This window comes from Phragmites australis, chromosome 17 (assembly GCF_958298935.1).
Source record: "Phragmites australis chromosome 17, lpPhrAust1.1, whole genome shotgun sequence".
Lineage (NCBI taxonomy): Eukaryota > Viridiplantae > Streptophyta > Magnoliopsida > Poales > Poaceae > Phragmites > Phragmites australis.
Window position 1 is genome coordinate 11,110,304 of NC_084937.1, and position 23,745 is coordinate 11,134,048.

Here is a 23,745-nt window from a genome sequence, read left to right on the forward strand (position 1 = left end):
CCTTCGCGAAACCTCGAAAGGGCAAGGGTATGCCATCCATGATGCGGTTGAACCATCCACCCTTCACCCATGCCACTAATTCCTCATGCTCTGACTGTGTATACAGCCCAAGGAGGACCTTCGCTTCCGCTTCCACCTCCTCAATGCTCCTTGAAATAAAGAGTAATCAACTAAAGCATTTCTCCACAAAGGGGGACATCGAATGCCTGAAGACACTTACTCGGTGACCCTTCAAGATGAATTTTAGAAGTCTGAAGTGTGTCCAAAGATGCTACAGGTGACACATCAAATTTCCAACCAAAGAATATCGAGACAACCCTAACTGTGCAGTACTACTCGACAAGGTCGTGAACACCGAGATGCTTCGAGATAGTTGCCATAGTCCAGAGCTTTGCACCAACCTCATATGTTATTTCCATTGATGGCCTCCTTCAGAACAAGATTTCTTGCTTATCCGAGGACATCTTTGAACCATGGGGAACCCTTTGGTAGAACCAAAAATCAGTCCAATAGTTACTCCATCGATTTTGTTGGACCTTTGCAGTCGCTTGCACCCCATTGAGAGGGACAAAGGTGACACTGTCATATGACACGACGAACTCATCCCCATTCAACATCAGCTTCTTAGGCTGGTAATGCATGTAGTGCAAGAATACGAATGCTGCAGAGCTAGGTTTCTAGCCCTACGAGTGCCAGGCTCACGCAAAGACTGAAAGCAGAACAATGGTGTTCGATGTTAGTTGCTAGATCTACAGCTCGTACCGGTTCAGCACACCGACCATCATAGACATCCAGGGGAAGTGAAGGCCAGCAGAGAAGAACTCGAGGAAGACGACGACCTCGCCTTTGTGTGGCTTTGGTGTTGTCTCATTAGGCAAAGGCAATGATATGTCCTTTAGTGTTGTCTCATTAGGTGAAGGCAATGATATGTCCTTTGGTGTTGACATCGTGAATCGAACCCTTCTCCACCTAGGACATGATATGTCCTTCGGTGCACCAGGTGACTCTGAAGTATGGTGTAGATGGAGCCGTGATGCTCACACATTAAAGTTTGGGCTTCATCATCTCACCGAAGGGTAGAAAACAAAGTACCTGGGGAAACAAGCGACACCCCACCCGAAGGGTCCATACAACAACAAGGAGATGAGTAACATAAGAAGAAGATGATGATGGGAATGAGGAAAAGAATTACCACGAGGGGGGAGGGGTAACCCATATATATATACCCCGCACCTAGGGCACATCACTGAAAATCCAAGGCACGTCGTAGCACGTCACCACATGTACAACACATCAGGGCGTGATGCGTGTCATGACACATAGGGCCCATACCATCCATGTCACATCTGCATGATGAGGAAATCGTGGGATGTGTGAGCGACATGTGGCAGCAGAAAGTGGGACCATGTAACACCTCAAAATAACCCACGCCATAGCACGACACCATAATGGTGTACGACGCGAGCACTGAGACACTCGAGATTCCATGGTGAATCGCATCCGTTGCAACTTAACTCCAAGCATCGTGTGACTATTCACCTCCTAAAACTAGCCTAATATGCCGCATATAAATACAGAACTCACTACCATAACCCTCACATACAATTCACGCTCAATCAGTTTCCTCTTCTGTCCTTTTGTCAGTGATGTCAAAAACTAGCCAAGTCTTGATGAAGCTAGTATTGGAGTGGGTAGAACTCCCATGGCCAGCCCTTCGAGCCATCATCGACTGCTTCGATGAGCCAAAGGATTTTGTGTCCTTCAAGGCGGTTTGCTCTGGATGGCACATGAACATTTGTCACAAAGAGCATTCGCAATTTGTCCCATGGGTCCTCCAGACCGATGAAGTTCATGAGTCAGGTGAAGTCTCTTTCTATTCGCTGACGGAGGAGAGGATTCTCACTATGCACGTCTCGTCGTTTGAGGGTGTAGAACGAGGATCATGATTTTTGAGGGAAGCTACCACATAGGGTTCACCCGCGATAACAGCTCAGTCAAGGTTACGAACCCACTTACTGGAGAAGCCTTCATGTTACCCCAGCTCCTGGAGTGTTCTCGCTACCAGAACCCGAAGGGCTTCTTCATACCGCAACTGCTACCTCACAATTGGAGAACGCTTCAAGGAAGCATCATGGTGGTGGGTCAGTAGTGCATACGGTTGAGTATCAAAGCCAATGAAGGACCTTTGGGCAAACATATGGACTGAAGGGTGAGAAACTGCGCAAGTCATCCAAGTAGGGGGCCATGTACTCCTCTGAAGCGACAAGTTGTGGGTTCCACCACCCGACAATATCCGTTGGACCCCGCCCTCGCATGCACCACATAGCTCCAAAGACCAGAACATGCTCAATGACGGGCGTTGAACCCTCGCAGGTCATGTAGGCTAGCATCAGACCCCAGAGCTCCACGGGAAAATCTTATTGCAGAGCTAGGATGACACGTGGTATGTCCTAGCAGGAGATAGAGACCTCACGTATAGTAGTAGGACATCGTAAGGGCTGCATCCACTTCCTCAACTGGCTTGATGGCCACAGTGGGGTCCAATACCACGTATGGTAGTAGGACATCGTAGCGAATCCCAGCCATTATTTAGGCGGTCCCCATAATGCATCAATGAGCATCAGGCACTTGGTATGTGCCAAGTCTAAAGTTAGGGCGCCTCACGAGAGAAGGAGAAGAATTTATCATTTGCAGAACACATAGATATTTTGTATAGGTCGCGTTGAGGGTATATTTTGGACACTGGTAACAGGAAACCGAAGGGCTAATGTTATCGTGCGAAGGATGTATTTTGTTTTCATCGCATGATAGTGGAGGGTTACTCCCTTGTTTAATATATATATATATATATATATATATATATATATATATATATATATATATATATATATATATATATATATATATAGGGCGCTGCTATTCTTAGCGCTGCGCGTTGAATAGCTATTTAGCGCCCCAGGATACCCCGCGCCCCGATCGTGGATTCGCTCGGGAAATCCGCTCGAAGCCGTAAAACTTTCGACCGCAGCCGTATATTTTGCTTCCGTAACCGTATGAAGAGCATATTTGGTCCGTTTCGATCGGGAAAAAGATCTCAGCCATAAAACTTTCGATCGCAGCCGTAAATTTGCTTCCGCAACCATATGAAGATGTCCTTTGGTCAGGGAACCGTATAACCATAAAATAATTTTTGTTGAGAACGCGTTGATTTCCAGATTTTTAATCGTACACAAAACAATCAGGGAACCGTATAACTTAGATTGGCCAGTAGTAAAATATACATTTATGAACCATATATGAATCATACAGAGAGCCGTAAATCATATTGTTATGAAGCGTAAAATTTAATTTTATGGTAACGAGTGATCTTTCGTACACATAAACATATTCAAAGTATCCATGTAACCATAAATCAATTATGATTAAATCTTTTTTCGGAGTCGTAGCCATTTAAAAGGGCTCCATTCAATTTAGTTTGTGATCCGTTTCGAGCATAATTTTTAGCCGTAAAACTTTCGATCGCAGCCGTAAATTTGCTTCCGCAACCGTATGAAGATGTCCTTTGGTCAAGGAACCGTATAACCATAAAATAATTTTTGTTGAGAACGAGTTGATTTCCAGATTTTTAATCGTACACAAAACAATCAGGGAACCGTATAACTTAGATTGGCCAGTAGTAAAATATACATTTATGAACCATATATGAATCATACAGAGAGCCGTAAATCATATAGTTATGAAGCGTAAAATTTAATTTTATGGTAACGAGTGATCTTTCGTACACATAAACATATTCAAAGTATCCATGTAACTATAAATCAATTATGATTAAATCTTTTTTGGAGTCGTAGCCATTTAAAAGGGCTCCATTCAATTTAGTTTGTGACCATAACTATAATTAATTTAATACGGTACGCTGATGTTGTTATTTACGGAGGGCGTTATGAGGGGGAAACAAAATGGGCGCCATTCACGGGATGACGGTTGGGCCAATGGGGGGAGGTTACATGAAAATAGAAAGGCCTCAGGAAAAAAAGGCCAAATCAAATGGAGAATTAATCGGGGGATTGCGGAAAAGGATTAGGGTTGGAGGTTCATCCGAGTGTATGCCATGGGACGACACCATGAACACAGCGCTGTGCGTAAGCAGCGGCAGAGAGAGACGATCTCTATGCAAAGCAATATACCCACGTGCCCTTCACCCATAACGATGCAGCAGTTTGTGCGATCTGATGATGACCGCAGCGACTTCTGTGCTCGAACCACGACTGCGTCTCAACCAACTCCCGAGAGGACGATCGACCTGACAGCTCGGATGTCGATACCTTCTCATGCATCGGATACAAGGACACCTCCATCAACACTGGCGCCGGAAGAGATGGCAACACCTGAGGAGGGTCTAACATTTACTCACGTAAGTTCATTGGGTTTACTGCATTTCGATTGCCAAAGTCGTATTGTTGTATATTTCTATACATCAATGTAAATCCATATACACAGACATAACCATTTTCCAAACATACAGTGAACTATAAAACATAATTTGACTAACCGTAAAATATAACATGAAGAGAGCTGATTATTTCATACTGATAACCATATTCAAAGCCTTCAAGTGACAGTAAAACATATGTTTCCCAACCATATATCATCTTTTGATGATGACAATGGTTATGCTATATTGAATAAATTGTTACAATGACATTGTTGTTACTAATTGATACTTTAGGGAGACAATGTGGATGAATCCATTATACCAAAGGTGGGAATGTTCTTTCCAGCAGAGGAGGATGCGTATGAGTTCTACAAACGGTATGCAAAGGAGGCTGGATTTGGAATAAGGTGGGACAGGACTAAGAAAACAATTAGGGAAATATCATGCTCATTGGCAGGGAAGTGGCAGTACTTCAAGCCAGGGGAAACAAGGAAGCGGAACAAGTTCTCTAAAAAAACAGGGTGCAAATCATACATGAAGCTGAAGGAAGTGGAGAATGAGGACAGAGAGTATGATGGCAAGGTGATGGTGGAGAATATTAGGCTGTTACACAACCATCCGTTAGCGAAAACACCAACAGTAACAAACCAGATGGAGTGTCACAAGCATAAGGATGAGACGGTGATGGAGCTTGTGGACGAACTAAATACAAGCAATGTGCCAATCAACTGTACGATAAATATGCTGAGCGAGATGCATGGGGGAGAGCAGAACGTCCCACTAACAGCACGTGACATAGGAAACAGGTAATAAAACATTTTAATGTGACGATTATGGTAACATACTATAAATATATACGGCTGTATTGTGTTACATAATACTGTTTGGATGCAGGAAAGCAGGTAAGACGCGGGAGGAGAATGCAGATGACATAGGGAAATTGATTGAATTTTTCCGTTACTGTCACGAACAAAATCCACAGTTTTACTGGGACGTTGATTGTGATAAAGATGGATACATCAAGAACATGTTTTGGAGCCATGCAAGCATGCAGGGGGACTATGCGGACTTTGGTGCCAATGATGCAATGACCTTTGACACAACGTATAAGACAAACGCATATGAGATGCCTCTTGCAATGTTTGTTGGATCGAACCATCACAACCAGAACGCTATATTTGGGTGCGCACTTCTACGACACGAAACAATTGATGCCTTCAGATGGTTGTTTGGGACATTCAAGAGGTGCATGGGAGGGAAAACACCAAGATGCATCCTAACAGGTAAGAATCCAGCAAGCAATTAAATATTGCACGCAATCTTTTGTTCATTTATTGACCGTATTATATGTTTTTGGGTAAAAATTCAGATGAAGACCCATCAATGAAGGTGGCAATACCTGAGATGTTCCCGGGTATAGTACATAGGCTGTGCAGATGGCATGTGGTAAATAAAGTGCAGACTAAACTCAATGAGCTGTACGAGCTGCACAAAGAACTGAAAGATGTGTTCAATTCAACCATCAACCATCCACTGACACCAACTGAGTTTGAGAGTGCGTGGGCAGAGATGTTGTCAAGATTCAAACTGCAAGATGACCCGACATTAAGAAGCCTGTACAATATAAGGGAAAGGTGGGTAAAGGCATTCTTCAAGCATAAATATTGTGGAAGGATGACATCTACACAACGGAGCGAGAGCACTAACATGATGGTTAAAAACAACTTTGTGAACCACACAACTGTGCTCCATAAATTTGCCAAGCAAATAATGAAGGTTATCCAAAGGCGGAGAGCGGCCGAGGCCGCAGAGGAATATGGTGGCATGGTGAGTGTGTTTCGCATAGTGCAAATAATTTTACGGTTAGACCATATGCATTCTAACATTTGATATTGATAAATGCAGTGCAGAACAGATGAGAGTGGCTGGGGATTTGTTGATCAGCTACGACGGGTGTATACAAGAAGAGTTTTCGAGCAGGTACAGAGGACAGTGACTTCAGCAACAAGGTACTGAATTGACGATGATCCTGTGGGGAGAAAAAACCACTACCTGGTATCACACACTAGAAGAACAAACAAAATATCATGGGGTCAACATCAATTCAAGGTGTGTGCCGATATTGAATGTCAGAAGTTCACGTGCGAATGTAGGACATGGGAACACACAGGTAACAACAGTTTTGGAAATATAATTGAACAAGATATCTTTTACTGTTGTGATTGGTACCTTTATGCACTTTGACACGTGAAGTGCTTATTCTATTTTAGCTGGTGCAAACATACAAGTGGAGTTGTATGGTTGAGTAAATGATATTTTATAGTTAATATATTAGTTATATACGGTCAAAAAGTGAACCAACAATTGACCTGTTTCCATGTTCATAACCATATTAATAATAACAATGTAACCATACTAAAATCAACCATGTAACGATGTTATAGGAATTATGGTTGCATATACAGTTAAAATATGGTTCCATATTCTTAACAATATTCAAAACATCCATGTAACCATATCAACAGCATCTATAAAACCATATTAAATGATATACGGGTGCATTGATATATAAAATTATGGTTCTGCATTCTTAACAATATTGCAAACATCCATGTTTTATGGATATATAATTGAACATGATATCTCTTACACAGGTTTGTTCTGCGAACATCTGATTCGAGCATTCATGCAAGCACAGGTGGAGAGTATACCAGGGAGCTATATTCTTAGGAGGTACACCAGGAATGCAAGGATGGAACTTCCATTTGACCGACATGATGAGAGATTGGTTGGACCGGATGGGACAACACAGAAATACCGGCAAACAACGCTGCTAGTGGTTGCAATGGCAATTGTTCGTGCAGGAAGCATGTCAAGACCGGCATACGACAAGGCAATGAAAGATCTGAAAATTCTAAGAGGACATATTGAGAACCTACCAGCAGACATTGGACATTCACAAGGAGAAACAAGTACAATTACCTCAAGACAGGGTTGGGAGCAAACATATAGCAGCCAGGCGACAGATGGCATGTGCACAGAAGAAAATCATGATGAAAACATTCACACTACAACCGTAAATGGAATTATGGAGTCAAGAGCACGACATATAATCAATATGGTCAACCGTGCACCCCCTCCAAAGGCCAAAACCAAGGGACGTAGGGTGGATGAGGGAGAGAAGCGAACACTAGGCGCAAGAGGGCCTAAGAAATGTAACTGAGCTTGCAAGCTTTGTGGAATCGCAAATGGACATAATAGAGGAACCTGTCCAGAAAACCCAAAGAACAAGGACAGGATTGCCAAGCTGAATCAAGGTCCGAGAAAGAGGGGGAGGCCAAAGGGTAGCGGGAAGTCAACGGTGGCAGGCAATAAAAATAAGGTTTGCCGGTCGCTGGATGAAGATCTGCACGTGCGTAGAGTTTCTGAGAACTATTCTGAAGAAGAATATTCAGTTGGGGATGAGGAAAATGCAACTACAACGGATGAAGATTCAGAATGAATTAATATACTGTTAGCTTGATTGCATTTTAATGGTTATGGAAATATTGAATTTACTGTTGTAACTGTTGCATTAATGCACTTTGGAACGTGAACGCGAAGGTACAATAATAAACGTGGAGTTAAATGAATGCTTCAATCGTCGAATTTATATAGATAACAGGGCAATGACATGGAAGTGTAAAATTTGTTATACGGTCGTGAAGTCGGGAGTTTACGGGTATGAAAGAAGATTTTTACGGTCACAAATTGAACCAGCACTTATCTTCTATACTGCTGTGACTGTTTCCTTTATGCACTTTGAAAAATGAAGTGATTATTTTATTTAAAGGTCGATACGGTCGAGGTCCTAACTGTATGCTTCAATTGTGTCATTTTATATACATTATCAAATCACATAAGGGTGCAGAATTTTGTTTTACGGTTGATGAACTGTATGTTTGACGGTTGACAAATATAAATTTTATACGCGTAACGCTGGCACCAGAAAATAAGAGATTAATATAGGTTTTACGGTTACGGAAACTGGTAAATAACGAGTTTGATGATAGGGTTATACGGTCAAAACTTGAGCCATGAAAATGCGTTGATTTCTTATATAGGGCAATCAAATCGGAGTGTAAATTGTATTTTACGGTAGCTAAACCGATATATAACGGGAACAAGAATGTAGTTATACGTTCAAAGCTTGAACCAGGAAAAATAGTACATTACCGAAGTAGTAACTCTTATATGGTATTGTGAATAGGATTTTAAGCCTAAAACTTGACTCTATCAGATTATACGGTTTGGTGAATACAGTTAGCACATATGAGATATAATTGAACAGTAAGAGTAGAACGAAGAATCTTGTATGCAAATTCCGGGCCAAAAACACATAATGATATAAACACAAAAGTGGTTTACAGCTAAGGTCATCGGCTATGCCATTCAACAACTTAACATTGTAACTTGAGTTATTTACAAATAAGGATTATGTGTTCGAACTAAAACGGAACTCCAGATAGCCGGAACCGCTCGATCTCAGGAGGCATATCTTTTATATCGTTCAGAGTGTGAAACAACAAGTAATGGAGCATCTCGGATCGGAGCTCACCAGACTTCTCCTGCATCAAAAATATAGAAATATTGAGAAACCAATGTATTACTATGAAACCAATGTTAACAAAAAGGAAAAATACTAACGGGCGCAATTGAAGTGCGAAGTGAAGACTCCTCTCCGTCAAAGAACTCTATGAACTTCATAGAGAAGAAGGCGCAGTCATTCCTGTTAACCATTACGGGAGCTTCAGTAAAGGGGACGCGCCTCATGTTTGCAAAAACCTTGAAATCTTTCTTAGAAATCCTCTGAAAAGAATCACTCAAACGCTGCATCATGGTATCACAAAATTCTTTGTCGTGATGTTGTTCCCATTCTGTTCCGATGGATTTGTAGTCAAGGGAGTCAAGTACATCAATGCGAGTGTGCTGGAAGTTTATGCAATAGACAGAGATGTGCTCGCGGTGGCACATCGAGAGGAAGACCTATACGGTTGATCATGTTAATCATGTCAGTATAAATGTTTTACTGTTTAGATTGCCTTGCATTGACATGAAGAAATCAACATCTATTATGTCCATTAAACTCACCAGTTTTGCCTTGGACCAATCGGTGGGAGGAAGGTTCTCCCTAACCATGTTGTCTAGCGCGGTAGGGTCAAAGACTCTATCATTGCCTTTGTTGAGTTCCTCTGGATTGAGTGCACACTACATGGGAATAAACATTCTATTAGGAAAAAAGTAGATAACAATTGGTTAGCAAAGATGACAAATGACATAATGTACGCACACAAACTCTGGGCGGCATAAAAATCCTGTAACCGTATGATTCTGCCCGGTGCAACTTATCGTCTTCCGCCAAGCATTTAACAAAATACTCCATAAAGAATATATCGGTCATTCGCCCATCTGAGAATGAGTCAGCAATATCTGAACCCGTCCATGCAAATGGGAGGAATTGAATCAAGTAATGGCTGTAGAGTAGAAAAATAGAGCCCAGCATGAATGATACATACATATGAATCAAATATTTATTATAATTTTGTAAATATTTGAATTGGATTATATGTTACCTTTTTAATGGTGAACCTGGGGAGCATAAAAGGTCTCGTAGTTGCATTGCATGATCAACTACAGGGACAGTCCTGCTCTTTCCTGCCTTGAATGGCGACGAGTACATTGGAGGTTTCCGATTCGCTCTCTTGTAATGACGAGGCAGCACATTGTCGGTCGACAATTCGGACGTTTTCGCCTTGTTTGCCGGTGGTGGCAATGGGTTCACCTTAAACTTTTGATTTGGATGCTTTTCCCGGAACATTGCCTCTAGATCATGTATTCTTTCCGGTTTTGCAAAAACATGCTGTGTTGGTGCCTCCTATAGTCCATAGCGAAACCAAGGGAAAAAAAATGTAAATTAGGTAATGCATATGTGTCCAGAAGATTATAATTGGTGTTTCCATACATCTACGAAAAGGTACGGTTGCGTGATGAATGTATATACGGTTAACACATGGGATTGGAAAAACATTTCTTGTTCTGTTGTTCTAAATTACGGTTAGTTTCAAAAAAATTTATGGTCACAGATAATCCTATATTACCGTAGATGCTTGGACTGCCTCGTCATTCAAGTATGCATTGAAGTTTCCGTCGATATGTAGTTTTGAGATAATCTTGTCAACAGCATCGACAGCATCATCTGTATTGCCGTCCTTGCCTAAAAAAACGAAATTGTTATACGGTACAGTCGAGTAGTGGTAACTGTTGTAATACAAAAAAAATAATAGACAAAGAAGATAGAAATGATTGACACCTTCAGCAGAGCCTTCCTTTGTGGGATTTGCCAAGGTATTAGCAAGTACCTCCTGGTTCAGAACAATTGAAAGGAGCCCCGTACGGTCGGAAGCTGCATATTTGGTGCGCATGTGTTATAACCGTAAATTCAAAAATGTGGAGGGGAAAATACATGAGCTGGAAAATGAGATAGCAACTTTGACGAGGAGTAGAATCGTCAGCCATATTTGATTCTATCTGGGGAGGGGTTGGATCATTAAGAAAACTGAAGGCGCCATTAGGGTCAAAAGTATCCTCATTGACATTAGCTTCCGATCGACCAGACTCATGTGGTGGAGATGTAGATGCATGTAGATTGGGGATGACATGAGGCGAGGAATCATTTCCTCCCGGAGACGTGTTAGCACCTGGTGGTGGCGAACGCTGCTGCTCATCATCAGTAACATTAACATCTCCCACATGGTCTCCGGATGCTACACAATTGCAAAACATCACAAATAGGATTTTGGATGAATAAGGTATTTATTATACGGTTAGCACACATACAAAATACATTGTGTGAAGGTGTGTGGGGTTATTCTACATACCTATGTCAGCCTCTTTAGAGAGGTTGGGATTTACAGTTTCAAAATTGCCTTCAGTTTGTGCATGTTGCTGCCCCTCAGCAGTATGTGCTGGTTTTGTAACAGTTTGGCCATCTGTGACAAAATATATGAAAATGCAAATGTTATGAATAAAAAATAGGGAAGTGTTCAATGTAAAATAAGAAAAGTATGATTGAGGTCCCGGCCTTCTAAGAGTCGACGAAATTCTTCGGCTAATTGACGCTGACGGGACACTATTGCCTGCTGAGCATCATCAATAACACACATATTCTCGTGTATTTTCTGCTTAGCATCATATACAATTGCCAACTTGGCGCTGATGTAGGAGTCAACTTCTGAAACCATCGTGGAAAATTCTTTCGCTCTGCGGCCAGTAAGAATAGTTCTGGCACCAGAGAGTAGATCATTCAGAAGCGGAACTTCCGTAGACTTCTCTGATGTGCTGCAGTGGCTAGGACCAGCGAAGATAGCTGGATGATGCGATTGGTAGCACGATCCCACCTGACTCATGAACTGTTAAGAAAAATAAAAATATAATGTAGCTGTGAGGTCAAACAGATGGAGGATGCTGTAACCATATTAATAATATGAATGTAACCATATTAAAATCAGTATTGTAAACGTGTTTTTCTCTAATACAGCCACAACATGTATGAAGAATTACGGTTGAATATACAGTTAAAATATGGTACCATTTTCTTAACCATATTCAAAACAACCATCTAACCATATCAACAGCATCCATAAAACCATATTAAAAATATATACGGGTGCATTGACAATAAAATTATGGTTCTAGATTCTTAACCATATAACAACATCCATGTTGCGGAAATTAGAATTAAACTAGATAAATAGTACCTGAGTACCACCATAGACCAATTTTCCATGTCTGTCGGTGAATCTATCATGCATTGTAAGGTGCTCAACCTTGTGTTTGTCAAATAATGCTGCACGAGGGATTGAAATCCTATCGCCTTTGTTCAGCTCGTGATTGAGATTATCCAAATAATATATCTGTTACGCAAAGGAACAGCAAACAAATTAAAAGAAACCAAAGGAAATATTAAAATAAATGTTATGCCGAAATTTGAACTAGGATTTTATTACTTCTAAAGGGTTCAGTGCCTCGCCAATAGATATGGGGAACAACCGGATATGGTCGGGTTAATGACCTTACAATCACGACGTTGCCATTGAGAAGCTGCTGCTCTAATGTCCTCAACAACAAGCTTGCACCAATCAACTTCACCAATCTTGCTCATATCCATAGTAAGTCTGACATCGTTGTTCGAAACATCATATGATGATGTCGGGAACAAAAGCCTATTAAACACGATCATGAAGAAACACCTCAATGACAACTCATCCGCAAGGCCCTTGGAAACTTCAAGCTTGAGCCTTTCGATCGACAATTTCTCACCAAGCATATCAAACAGATCTTTTTTTGCATTTGTAATCTCCTTGGTCTTGGTAAAGGTGAGCTCTCCACCGCCAATTGGTAAACCAAGAACAATGTGAATTGACTGGGCAGAAATTGGGAGTATTTTATCATGAGATAAAATAAGATTCATGTGAACTATATCAATATGATCCATAAGAAAACAGTAAAGCTCGCGACTCTCGACAGCATCAATTTTGATTTCCAGAAATTTGCCCCATCCAAGACGACGGATTTCTGCCACTTGATCATCAGAAAGTGACCTGATGGCTTCCAAGACATCTTTTGGATTGCATCGAGACATGAGCTTACCCTTTTTACCATCTTTACCCTAAGGTATGCACGAGAACATATCGAATAAGTCCATTGAAAAATGTAATAGTAATTGTATGGTCAGATTAAGGATGTAATTAACAGAATGTTTTGACAATAATTTTTTTACCCTGATGGTCTGTGTCTCAGGACGGGGTGAACGTGGTGAATGTCGAGTCGCAGAAGCCAGCCTCTTCTTCGGAGGGATTACTGGGGATGCTTCGGCGTCCTCAGCGTGACGTTTGCGTGATAACGAAGCCTTACCAATAGCTCTTCTCTTTCTTGGCAATGGGTTAACAAAGTCGCCATCATCTGTTGATTGTTCCTGTTCAGTATTGTGGGCCGTGCTAGATTGGTCAGGACCTGGACCAGCTTCCTCAGAATTTGGACATTTTTCTTCATGGGCTTGATGACCAACAACATTCATGTCATAATAAACCTGGCTGTTCATGAATGCGACACGGGTTGTGCGCTCCGGTATGTGATCAATGCGACGCATCTACAGATAAAAAATGACAATGATGTCAAACTGTAGCAGGTGGGTATTAAAACAATACCCTATGAAAATGTACAAATTTATACATATTCCGGATGGAATGCTCCACATTGCATCTAATATACTAAAGTATGACTTCTGAGAACGAAAACTGGATGATAAACAATAATGAGGTGGGGTAAAACTACCTAATCTGATATAAAATCGTTGTCAGGGGTTGAACAAATCAGCAAAATTTATAAGACAACAAAACCATACAACTAAAAACTGAGTAGAACCCGAGAATAGATTTTACCTTTGATTGATTATCAATCGGATGCCCAGTGGTAGAGTCCATGGCGCCGCTCGACGGAGGAGAAGCGATGCGGCGGAGCAAGATCACGAACTCACCCTCTACGAGGTGGCGGAGGAGGAGGAAGAAGGCGGCGGAAGGTGATCTAGGCGGCTAGAACGTATGATGAATTGAGGAATTTCCGCCGGAACCCTAGGAACTACGAACGAAGATTGCGCAATGAGGAGAAAATAAAAATGATAACCGTAATGTGGTAAATGGTAAACCACCCCAAACCGCACTAAGCAGATGGCGCGGTTTCCAAAATATTCGGGAAACAATAACAACCCAAAAAAAATAATAAAAAAGAAAAATTGAACAATCGTGTTTTAACGCTCTAAACATGATTGAGTAAAAGTTTTAATGTTAAAACATGAATGACAAAACCGACAGGGCAACATTTTTTTGTAAATTGTCCTGTCGTGAATAAATAACGTATATACGGTTAAAACAAATGAGTAAATACGAATGGGTAAGGTTATGTGCCGCAAGGGGGACCGTGAAAGAATTAAATATATATGGTTATATTATCTAGTTCAGTACGGTTATGTGCGGGTTCGGCGTCAACATGACTGTCAAAGGTATGTTAGACGTATACGACCATATATAATATAAAATTACGGTTGGGAATCGATACAGTTAATTGCCACGTCGAATCGTTAAATAAGAAAGAAATATACGGTTGAAATATGAATGGAACACGGTTGCGGTTGTTTTGATCTGGTTGTTATATGGTTACAGTTATAAAGATTAAATAATTATGGTAAGGATATGATACATAAACGGTCGTATAACATAAAATTTTATGGTCGTAATAATTGCTGGATTACGATTGCGGGTTGGTTGGCGGGGTTTCGCGAGATTGGTCTGGGTCGGGGGGCAGGTGGGGGTGGGGCAACATTTTTTTGTAAATTGTCCTGTCGTGAATAAATAACGTATATACGGTTAAAACAAATGAGTAAATACGAATGGGTACGGTTATGTGCCGCAAGGGGGACTGTGAAAGAATAAAATATATATGGTTATATTATCTAGTTCAGTACGGTTATGTGCGGGTTCGGCGTTAACATGACTGTCAATGGTATGTTAAACGTATACGACCATATATAATATAAAATTACGGTTGGGAATCGATACAGTTAATTGCCACGTCGAATCATTAAATAAGAAAGAAATATACGGTTGAAATATGAATGGAACACGGTTGCAGTTGTTTTGATCTGGTTGCTATATGGTTATGGTTATAAAGATTAAATGATTACGGTAATGATATAATACATAAACGGTCGTATAACATAAAATTTTATGGTCGTAATAATTGCTGGATTACGATTGCGGGTTGGTTGGCGGGGTTTCGCGAGTTTGGTCTGGGTCGGGGGGGGGGGGGGTGGGGGCGGGGCTCGGGGTGGTTCGGGGCTGGTCTGGGTCGGGGGGGGGGGGAGCGGTGCGACCGGTGCGTTGAATAGCTATTTTTAGAGCAGGGAGTAGAATAGAGAATATATATATATATATATATATATATATATATGTGTGTGTGTGTGTGTGTGTGTGTGCGCGCGCGCGCGCGCGCACGCGCGCATGTGCATGTGCATGTCTTTTCTTCTAAAACACAAGTTAACTTCTCCGTTTTTGGAATTGACTTCGGTTGGTCGAAGGTGGGGGGGGGGGGAGTGAGAGAAGGGTACCACCCCACTACTTTGGCTACCCAAAGTCAGGGACCAAAACTACGAAGGGGCCAGTGTTGGAGGAATGGTATCGCGTGGGTCCCCGTTCGTTGACTTCGGCCATAATGGTAAATCCCAAAACCAAAATAGTGAGGCTAATGTCAATGCATGGATGTTTCCCTTTATGCTCTGCAGGAATTAGTCTCGGGAAGGTGTAGCGAGGCCCAAGGGACTTTAGGCTGGAGACGAGGGGGCATGATGTGTCCCAAAGGGCGAAGAGGCGCGATGAGGCCCGAAGGATGAAGGGTGTAGCAAAACTCTAAGGCCAAAGGGAGGTGGCATGAGGACCTTTGGCAACAAAGCGAAGGCTCACCCAAAAAGAAGCCCACGAGTTAGTTAGAATTCGACGAGAAAATGGCTAGAGGGAGATCGCTAGTGGCCCCGACAAAGGGTTCAATGTGGGTCCCTCTAGGACACGTGTTAGGACTTGGTTGTGTTAGGACTTGGTTGCATGGGGCAATGTAGATGGGCAATGACTGTAATACCCTACGAATATTCTAAGATATTCCCTATTGTTAGAAGGAATATTCCTATGAATAAGGGGTAAAAATATAATGATGACATGAGTGGTTGAGGTGTGTCTATAAATACCTTCACTCACCTAATGTAATAACAAGAGAGAAACAATTATTACACTTACGTTATGAGTACGGTTCATTGTGTTGCGATCATGATCCCAGTAGGATCCATCTTGGAAGTTGAGGGGGGCAAGTTAACAAACTTGCAAGTTCAAGGGTGCAATGTGTAATTTTCTATACTTGTCATTAAATTGTTCATACGCTATTGTTGATGTGAGATCTATTTTTGATATAGTAGCTAAGTGTATGTGGTCTTGCTACAAATAAAGAAATCCACACATATCAATGCATCGAGCCCTTCTTGTTGGGCTTGGAGTCGGCCATAAAATCTAGCTAAGCTCTGCCTCAATGCACGCCACTTCTTCGCCTATTGTACTCAAACTCACCGTGTTGTCGCTAGCCTTGACCAAGTTCCGATATCGTAGGCATATGTTGTGATGGTTCAGCACCGCAACCTTGGCCTGCCGTCATGCCATGCTCGTTGCTAATAATTGAGAAACTAAAGTGCTATTTGGCAGGGATTCTCTAACTAGTTTATGAAAGAATCGATGTCAAACAACTCAACCAACGAGCGTTTCGAAACAAAAACGCCAGAAACAATTCACATTTTTTAACTACGATAAAGAAACGGGCGTGAAGCCGTTCCCCACGAGACAGTTCTCCCCTTTCCTACCCCACTTGTACTTAATGACTTACATTGTTGTGCCATTGCCCAAAAATCCCCCCAACAGCACAGCCCAACCATCTCTTCTCCCTGATTCCAGTCGTGTTTCTTATTTTGGATGATGTTTCTAATATATCGTTACCTAATTAATGGATCTTATTATTGCATTATATTTTAGATTTTATTGCGCAAAAATTCAACACACAGACAACAGACAAAGGTACATTGGTTCAACCATCATCCTCTCTTTCGAGAAATTGATTAGTACAATACTCGTGCTAAAATAATACTTAATTCATAAAGTAACAGTGCTAAAGTAATACTTAATTCATACAATAATGCTCTACGATGCCTATGTTCCTCATTTTCTCTGATAATGTGCTGCCTTATCCACCATAACGCACTACCTTATCTGCCTTATCTAGCAGCTCTTTGTTCCGAATATGCCGCTGCGTCCCGACTCCTCATAGCTCCACTTCCGTCGTCCTAGCCACCGGCGGGCCCACTGCCCTCCAATTCAAAGATATTTCTAATACCACTATTACACCCTAGAAAAGGTTAGGACGACCAAATGATCCAACCACAACGTGAGGATTGTGAAGTCAAGGAATTAGAAATAATCTCCACGCACCTTGCAAAATTAGACTTAAAGTGGTACTAGAACAATGGGGCCATGATTTCACGCAATTGAATGCAACTGCTTGTACTTGATCCTGCATACAAGAGAGTTTGAATTGTGGGAATGGATTGGAGATGGGGCTAAAATGCAGATCAGTTCCCACAAACTTGATAGAAAAGGATGGGAGAGGGGGACTATTTGGACAACCACGCCATAAAGGTGCAATGGCATCAGCTCAAAATCTGGATATTTAAACAAATACAGGCTATCCCTTTGTTACATAGTCAAATCTTTTTTCATCAGTACATACAGGATTTTCAAATTGTATACATAGATTACTTATGAAACTCAAATGACAAAATGCATCATGCAACAGAAGAAAAAACAACTTGAAATCATGGCCTCATTCTGATATGCAATGTGCTTCATCAACAGCCAACAAGCAAATCCCGGCAGCCTGCAAGTTACTCCAAAATCTGGACAGAAACATGAAGGTAAATCAACAGGATAAAAGGTAAATGTTTTTTTTAGAACAGTACAGGAGGATGTTACTGAATATTATACATAATATGAAGGTCTACAACACCAACATATATTAAGATTCTATAAGGCCACATCACGATTGTATAAACATGTATCTATGAAGAATAGAGTTCGGTTTCTAATTGTATTGCAGCCAAGCCAGAAGGCGAGGCAAGAAATTTCTATGAAGCCCTTGAGCAAATCCATATCTGCTGCCAGCATTCCTTTTCATCAATGTTTATTTGGAGGCACCTATTCCTCTGGAAACAGATATGCCAACAGCCCAAGGTTATGAACTCTTTAAAAATAAATCACAATTACATCCCTTTTACATCTTATAGTATAATGCCGTGTGTTGCAATGGATCCTCAATCTAACACCCCTACATGCATCCTTATGAAAATCATATGTATTTTGGTCCTTCTCATCTAAGCTAACAATAACTTGAGCTAGTACAATGCCCGTGCGTTGCAACGGTTCCTAAATTGCACAACCTTTTGCTTCATCTTCTTCTGAAAATTAAACTAAAGCAGTGCCACAGAAGCTTCTTTTGTCAGAAACATGTTGTGGTAGCCTCACACTATTTACATGCGATGCAAACAGTACACATGCAACATAGCGTTATAGATATTAACTATTTACATTGCAAAATTAATGCAATACTAGTATTGTAATGGTAATTGCCTAATTCACCAACTTATCGTATCCATTGATCTCTCATCCATAGCTTCAAGGATTTGAGTTATGACAGAACATTTGCAGCTCAAGAGAGTCACTCTTCAATACTGAACCTCAAAGCATCTAGCAATGGAAAATCTTGCCTATCCTATGTATCAGTTTTCTATTTGCATAAAAATTCTGCTGACTACCTGTGATATTTGCTTCATTTTTTCTTTTAAATGCAATATTCAGTGCTAACAGATAGATAACATACCTTGCCAGATTGAGAAAAAAAGATCGACATCTTCCAGTTTTACATTGTAAAAAAGCGGTGATGCAGCAATTGTCCTAGAGTCCACTTGCTCTATAACCTCATCTGGCTTCAGCAACTCATTAGCCCTACCAACTTTCTTCCCTGAGTTAAATATGAGATTGAACATTAGTTACATAAATAAACTCAAAGATATTGGTCTCGTACTATGATTCTAACTAAAATGATCCATTTTAATTTTCATTTCATTTGAACCACGCAGCAAATGTCCATACTAATACATGAACATTTAACTATAGTCCATAATGTGAGGTTTAGTCTAAAAACATCAGAATTCAGAACATGGCAATTGTAAATCTGAACATAACTGAAAATAAAAACAGAGCATTGCCATGTTCTTTAGAATGTAAGGTTCTACAGCATCAAAAGTAACTTTGACTGGAGACCATTACACAATTTCGCATATCATGTAAGAACATTTATGAACGAAAAGGGGAAACATCTTGCATACCATCCTCGGAGACACAGAGATCCGAGGAACGGCGCAGCACGTCGGTTAACCGCAAGCACCGTCTCCTCCAGCACAGTTTCAAGCTTGACGTCTATAACACCAGCAAAAGACATTTTAACACCAACAAATTGTACTCTTCTCAAACCATCTACAACACCACAATCCTTTTTCACAAGTCTCACCAGATGGGAAACAGAAAGCTCATATCACCTCACATCTCCTAGCCAGTCCCCAAATCCTATGCAAGGCAAGATGAGGAATAAGACAGAAGCTTGTCAAAATCATAAGAACCATCACCTCCGCATGGTGTGGCCAGTGCTGGCGCTGAACCCCGAGGAGTCGTCGTGCACGTAGCAGTCGAGGACGGCCCCTGGGTGGACGAACTCCCCCTTGAGCACATTCACGTCGGCATCGTAGAGCCGCACCGTCTGCAGCCGAGCACGAGCGTCCAAACCAGATCAGATCAGCCGGATCAAAGAGCTAGGGTTTAACGAACAGAGGAAGGGGGAGACGGGAGGGAAGGGGAGCGTGTATGCCGTCGCTGGCCTTGTCCCATGAGGAGACGAGGAGGTTGTAGCTGTGGTTGGAGAAGCGGAGGTTGGAGATCCCGCAAGAGGGCGGGTTGGCGAGCTCCTTGACCCACGGCGGTGACAGGAGGTGCAAGAATGAACTAGAACACAAATCGAAACAGAAGAATTTTGAGTGAAAATTCTGATAGCAATATCGATAAACTGGACTGGAAGATTAAAAGATGATTCAAGAGGAACTACAACTACAGTTACTTTACTCTATGGAACTACTGTCTCGATTGTTCATCCTTCTCCCTTACAGAATCTCCACCGGCCTTTTATGGTTCAAGGCTTAAACACGATTACAGCAAATGAAGTTTAATTAGAACTAAACAACACGGTTTAGCATCTGATAACAACAGGCGCGGGAATTAGCGGCAAAGCAAGCGTGGAGTCATCTTGAGCCGTTGGATAGCTCACGGACGTCCTCAGATGGACCGTTACGATCTGAATTCCTGATAATTGCCCCCCGCCCCCCTTTAGCATCCTTATCCTCAAGGATGGAAGCTCGGGAAGACCTTCCTGATAAAATTTGTATCCTCTCAAGTTGCCTCTGATTCTGGAAGATTCATCCAATGAATGAGCCACTGAATTACTGGTTCATTGTTTCGTGGAATCATTCTTCGGTCCAGGATTGAAACTGGTGCTACCTTGATGTTGCCTTTGCTATTAATGAGTGATAGACCAGACTGGTAGTGCTGTTGGGCCTAGATGCTTTTTAGCTAACTAACATGGAATACTGGATGTAATTGACAATATGATGGAAGAAGGAGTTTGTGAGGAATCGTCCAAACGGTATTTAAATTAATTATTAGACGGATTATTTTTTATAATCACAACCTCGACGATTAATCAGAATGCCATCTCGGTAGTCTCGGCACGTGTTTTGTGCCCAAGATCGGAACACATGCCTTTCTAACATATACATCAAAACAAAACTTAACAAAAGAGCAAGTAATTAACATTATATTACAAATCTTTAAACATGCAACTTTTTCCACAATTTACAACAAAAAGAAAACAACAACTACACAGCGGAAGAAAACTATACAACAAAAGGATATGGAGCCACATGCCCTTAGACTCCATACCAAAACACTGAGTTCGGAGTAGAGTGTGCTACTCCTGCCCGCCACCCTGATCGGCAGGCACAAAGTAGCCGAACACCGCCTCTTCCTCACCGACCTGCGAACTTGCATCAACTTAAGGGCAGCACCTTGAGTACGAAGGTACTCGCAAGTCTTACACAATATGGGTATACATATTCCCGGCTCCAAGGATCATGCATTTAAGCTGGTAACAAGACTTAAACATGGTTAAGTTAATTAAGCGGTAAGCATCCTAGACATATGTGTGAGCAACTAACTTAACCAACTTATATGAAACTACCTTGCCATAACCAACAACTGAGCATATGTAAATGTAACAACAAGTATACCACCATACCCAGACCATAATCACATGCCTAAAGATGGCCAACTGGGCCGGGCCTAACGGGCCAGCCCGCGGCACGGAAAAATTGGCCCGGCCCAGGCACGGCACGGCACGAAAGTAAATGGGCCGTGCCGGCACGGCACGGTTAGGCGGGCCGTGCCTGGGCCGGAGCCGCGGCACGCCGGGCCGGCACGGCACGGCCTATTTAAGTTTTTCTATTTTTTAAGGTTTTATATAATTTATTTATCCCTAATACATAAAGAGATTCTTAACAGGGTGGTAGAGTCATTGCTTCCCATGTACGAGGTCTTGAGTTCGATCCCTGCATTCGGTGGTTTTTTGATGTTTTTCGGGATTTTCACGTGTTAACGGGCCGCCAGGCCAGGAAAATACTAATGGGCCTATCGTGCCACGGGCCGGCACGGCACGGCCCGATCTTAAATGGGCCGTGCCTGGGCTGCAACCACGGCACGTGGGCCGGCACGGCACGGCCCGTTTAGCTAACGGGCTGTAACGGGCCGTGCCCAAAACGGGCCGTGCCTGACTGGGCCCGTGCCGTGCCGGACCGGGCCGCCCATTTGGACATCTTTACACATGCCCAACCATCAACCTCCTGCCATCATCCACTAATCACAACGAGAACTCTACGACCAGGTGTAGATGAAACAATAGCATGCTCATGACCGAGAGCGCGACAGTTCAAACTGTTTATACACCCTAAAGGGGAATACTCTGGACCCACACGACACGAGGACCATTCGGCTTGTGCCACCAGCCAAAGTGCACACAAGAGGATACTCGTGACAACCTTTCCCAATGAGCTCCAACCGTGTGGGGCATGCATCGCTCGGCGCGACGATACTAGAACTACTCCCGGAGCAAACTAGTATCGCTTACAAGCCCGCCCGCTCACACCGTCGATATTCATGCCCACAAAGCCACAGCTGCAAAGGTATTCGGCTCGCCTTACCATTAGATCGGCATGTGGTGAGTAAGGTAAGTGCTAAAGCCAACAACCCCGACGATCGGTCGTAAACAATGCAAGCGGTCTATGGTGCTTGGGTTTCCTCACCTGCCCCCTGGACTTTCCATCGAGGCAGACGACACCCCTAACACCGCCCACATCTCGTCTCATACTCACCACTCACCATCAGCATGTATTTGTAATCAATAGTAATCCCTATACTCGCGAACAACGGAAAACACCGTCGTTCGACTTCTATCAAAAGACCTAAGCATTGCTAAGCATGTATATCGTACTCGAACCTAGACATAACACCATATCTAGGCTACAAGAAAATTACTTGAACATTTGACCAAGGTGGAAAGATGCAATCGGCATAGGTTCTACCCAAGGGTACCCGACACATGCATACATACATAAGCATATTCATCAATTGAGACTTCCAAATTTGATAGGGGTGAAATATGTTAGTTGCTTGTCTTGCTGCCTTGGATCAGAAAGGTGGGATGTGTCGGGATCGAACTCGGCCTTCGGGATCGTCGGATCGGCGTTCTCTAAAAAAAAATAACTCATGCAATGCCATGAGTATGGATGAAATGCAATAATGCATGCCATAAGATGCGCAAAATATGAATTGTCCAAGTGGTTTCACAATTTTCGGAGATGGTATTGATTATCAGTGATTTAAACAAGTGGAAACACATTTAAGTAACTCATCAATTATCAAAAGTATTTTATGGAGTTCCAACACTTTTAACACGTAGTTCATACTCATATGAAGCTAACACAACTGATCTCACGTCGTTTGGAGTTCGGATGAATTAATTATAAATTTTACAAGCCTCTACGCGCTGATGAACAGTAACTACAGACCCTCCGCACTTTTATGTCGAACCTCCGCATTTTTCCGGACTATCCGTACATTTTCGCGGATACTCCGCACTGCAGAACCTCCAAAAAGTTGTCCGGAGGTTCCAGACTTTCCAGAACTTCCCCTATTTGGGGCAAAATTTTGCCAAATCAATTTGCGATCTTCTTCAACCCAAAGGGGATACGTTTGGGAGAGTTTAGAGAGTCTAGAACTCACTTAACCACCTAGCAACTCAATTCCTAAATCAAATCTCATCTAAAATCCTCTCTTTCCTTCTAAACCTTAAGAACGTTTGATTTCTCAAAAAGCGATCCAAAACCCAAATACCATCCAAATGCAAGTTCATGCTATGGGAAGCCTAGGAGACTCACCAAGGATGCTTTTGCCGCACTTTGTGACCTTCGGGAA

At 42.1% G+C, this 23,745-nt stretch overlaps 4 protein-coding genes across 17 annotated transcripts; 1 reads left to right on the forward strand and 3 right to left on the reverse strand.

Annotated features, from left to right (window-relative positions):
• The first annotated feature begins 4,210 nt into the window (after window positions 1-4,210).
• Window positions 4,211-6,206, forward strand: LOC133896862 (protein FAR1-RELATED SEQUENCE 5-like). The gene is made up of 5 exons (XM_062337504.1): window positions 4,211-4,414; window positions 4,730-5,241; window positions 5,330-5,718; window positions 5,805-6,069; window positions 6,200-6,206. Exons 1-5 carry the CDS (start codon window positions 4,211-4,213, stop codon window positions 6,204-6,206), a joined length of 1,377 nt encoding a protein of 458 aa, XP_062193488.1.
• Window positions 6,207-8,895: 2,689 nt separating this feature from the next.
• Window positions 8,896-9,393, reverse strand: LOC133896586 (uncharacterized). The gene is made up of 2 exons (XM_062337185.1): window positions 9,122-9,393; window positions 8,896-9,042 (listed from the first exon to the last, which is right to left on the reverse strand). The coding sequence occupies exons 1-2, from the start codon at window positions 9,311-9,313 to the stop codon at window positions 8,923-8,925; spliced, it is 312 nt and encodes a 103-aa protein (XP_062193169.1). The 5' UTR covers window positions 9,314-9,393; the 3' UTR covers window positions 8,896-8,922.
• Window positions 9,394-9,481: 88 nt separating this feature from the next.
• LOC133896863 (uncharacterized) lies at window positions 9,482-10,705 on the reverse strand. Its single transcript, XM_062337506.1, has 4 exons — window positions 10,573-10,705; window positions 10,048-10,349; window positions 9,765-9,948; window positions 9,482-9,682 (listed from the first exon to the last, which is right to left on the reverse strand). Exons 2-4 carry the CDS (start codon window positions 10,290-10,292, stop codon window positions 9,482-9,484), a joined length of 630 nt encoding a protein of 209 aa, XP_062193490.1. The 5' UTR covers window positions 10,293-10,349; window positions 10,573-10,705.
• A 6,436-nt stretch (window positions 10,706-17,141) lies between these two features.
• Window positions 17,142-20,567, reverse strand: LOC133897836 (la protein 1-like). Of its 14 annotated transcripts, none has more exons than XR_009905980.1 (5): window positions 19,682-20,565; window positions 19,500-19,590; window positions 17,925-19,132; window positions 17,548-17,629; window positions 17,142-17,454 (listed from the first exon to the last, which is right to left on the reverse strand). XR_009905980.1 is itself a non-coding variant. In XM_062338664.1 (5 exons), the coding sequence occupies exons 2-5, from the start codon at window positions 19,897-19,899 to the stop codon at window positions 17,574-17,576; spliced, it is 387 nt and encodes a 128-aa protein (XP_062194648.1). In that variant the 5' UTR covers window positions 19,900-20,169; window positions 20,287-20,567; the 3' UTR covers window positions 17,142-17,573. The 14 variants fall into 14 exon arrangements, 2 of the variants coding, with proteins under 2 accessions (XP_062194648.1, XP_062194647.1); XR_009905981.1 differs by having other exon boundaries at window positions 17,142-17,464; XR_009905977.1 differs by having other exon boundaries at window positions 17,548-18,011; window positions 18,992-19,132; window positions 19,682-20,559.
• Window positions 20,568-23,745: the final 3,178 nt, after the last annotated feature.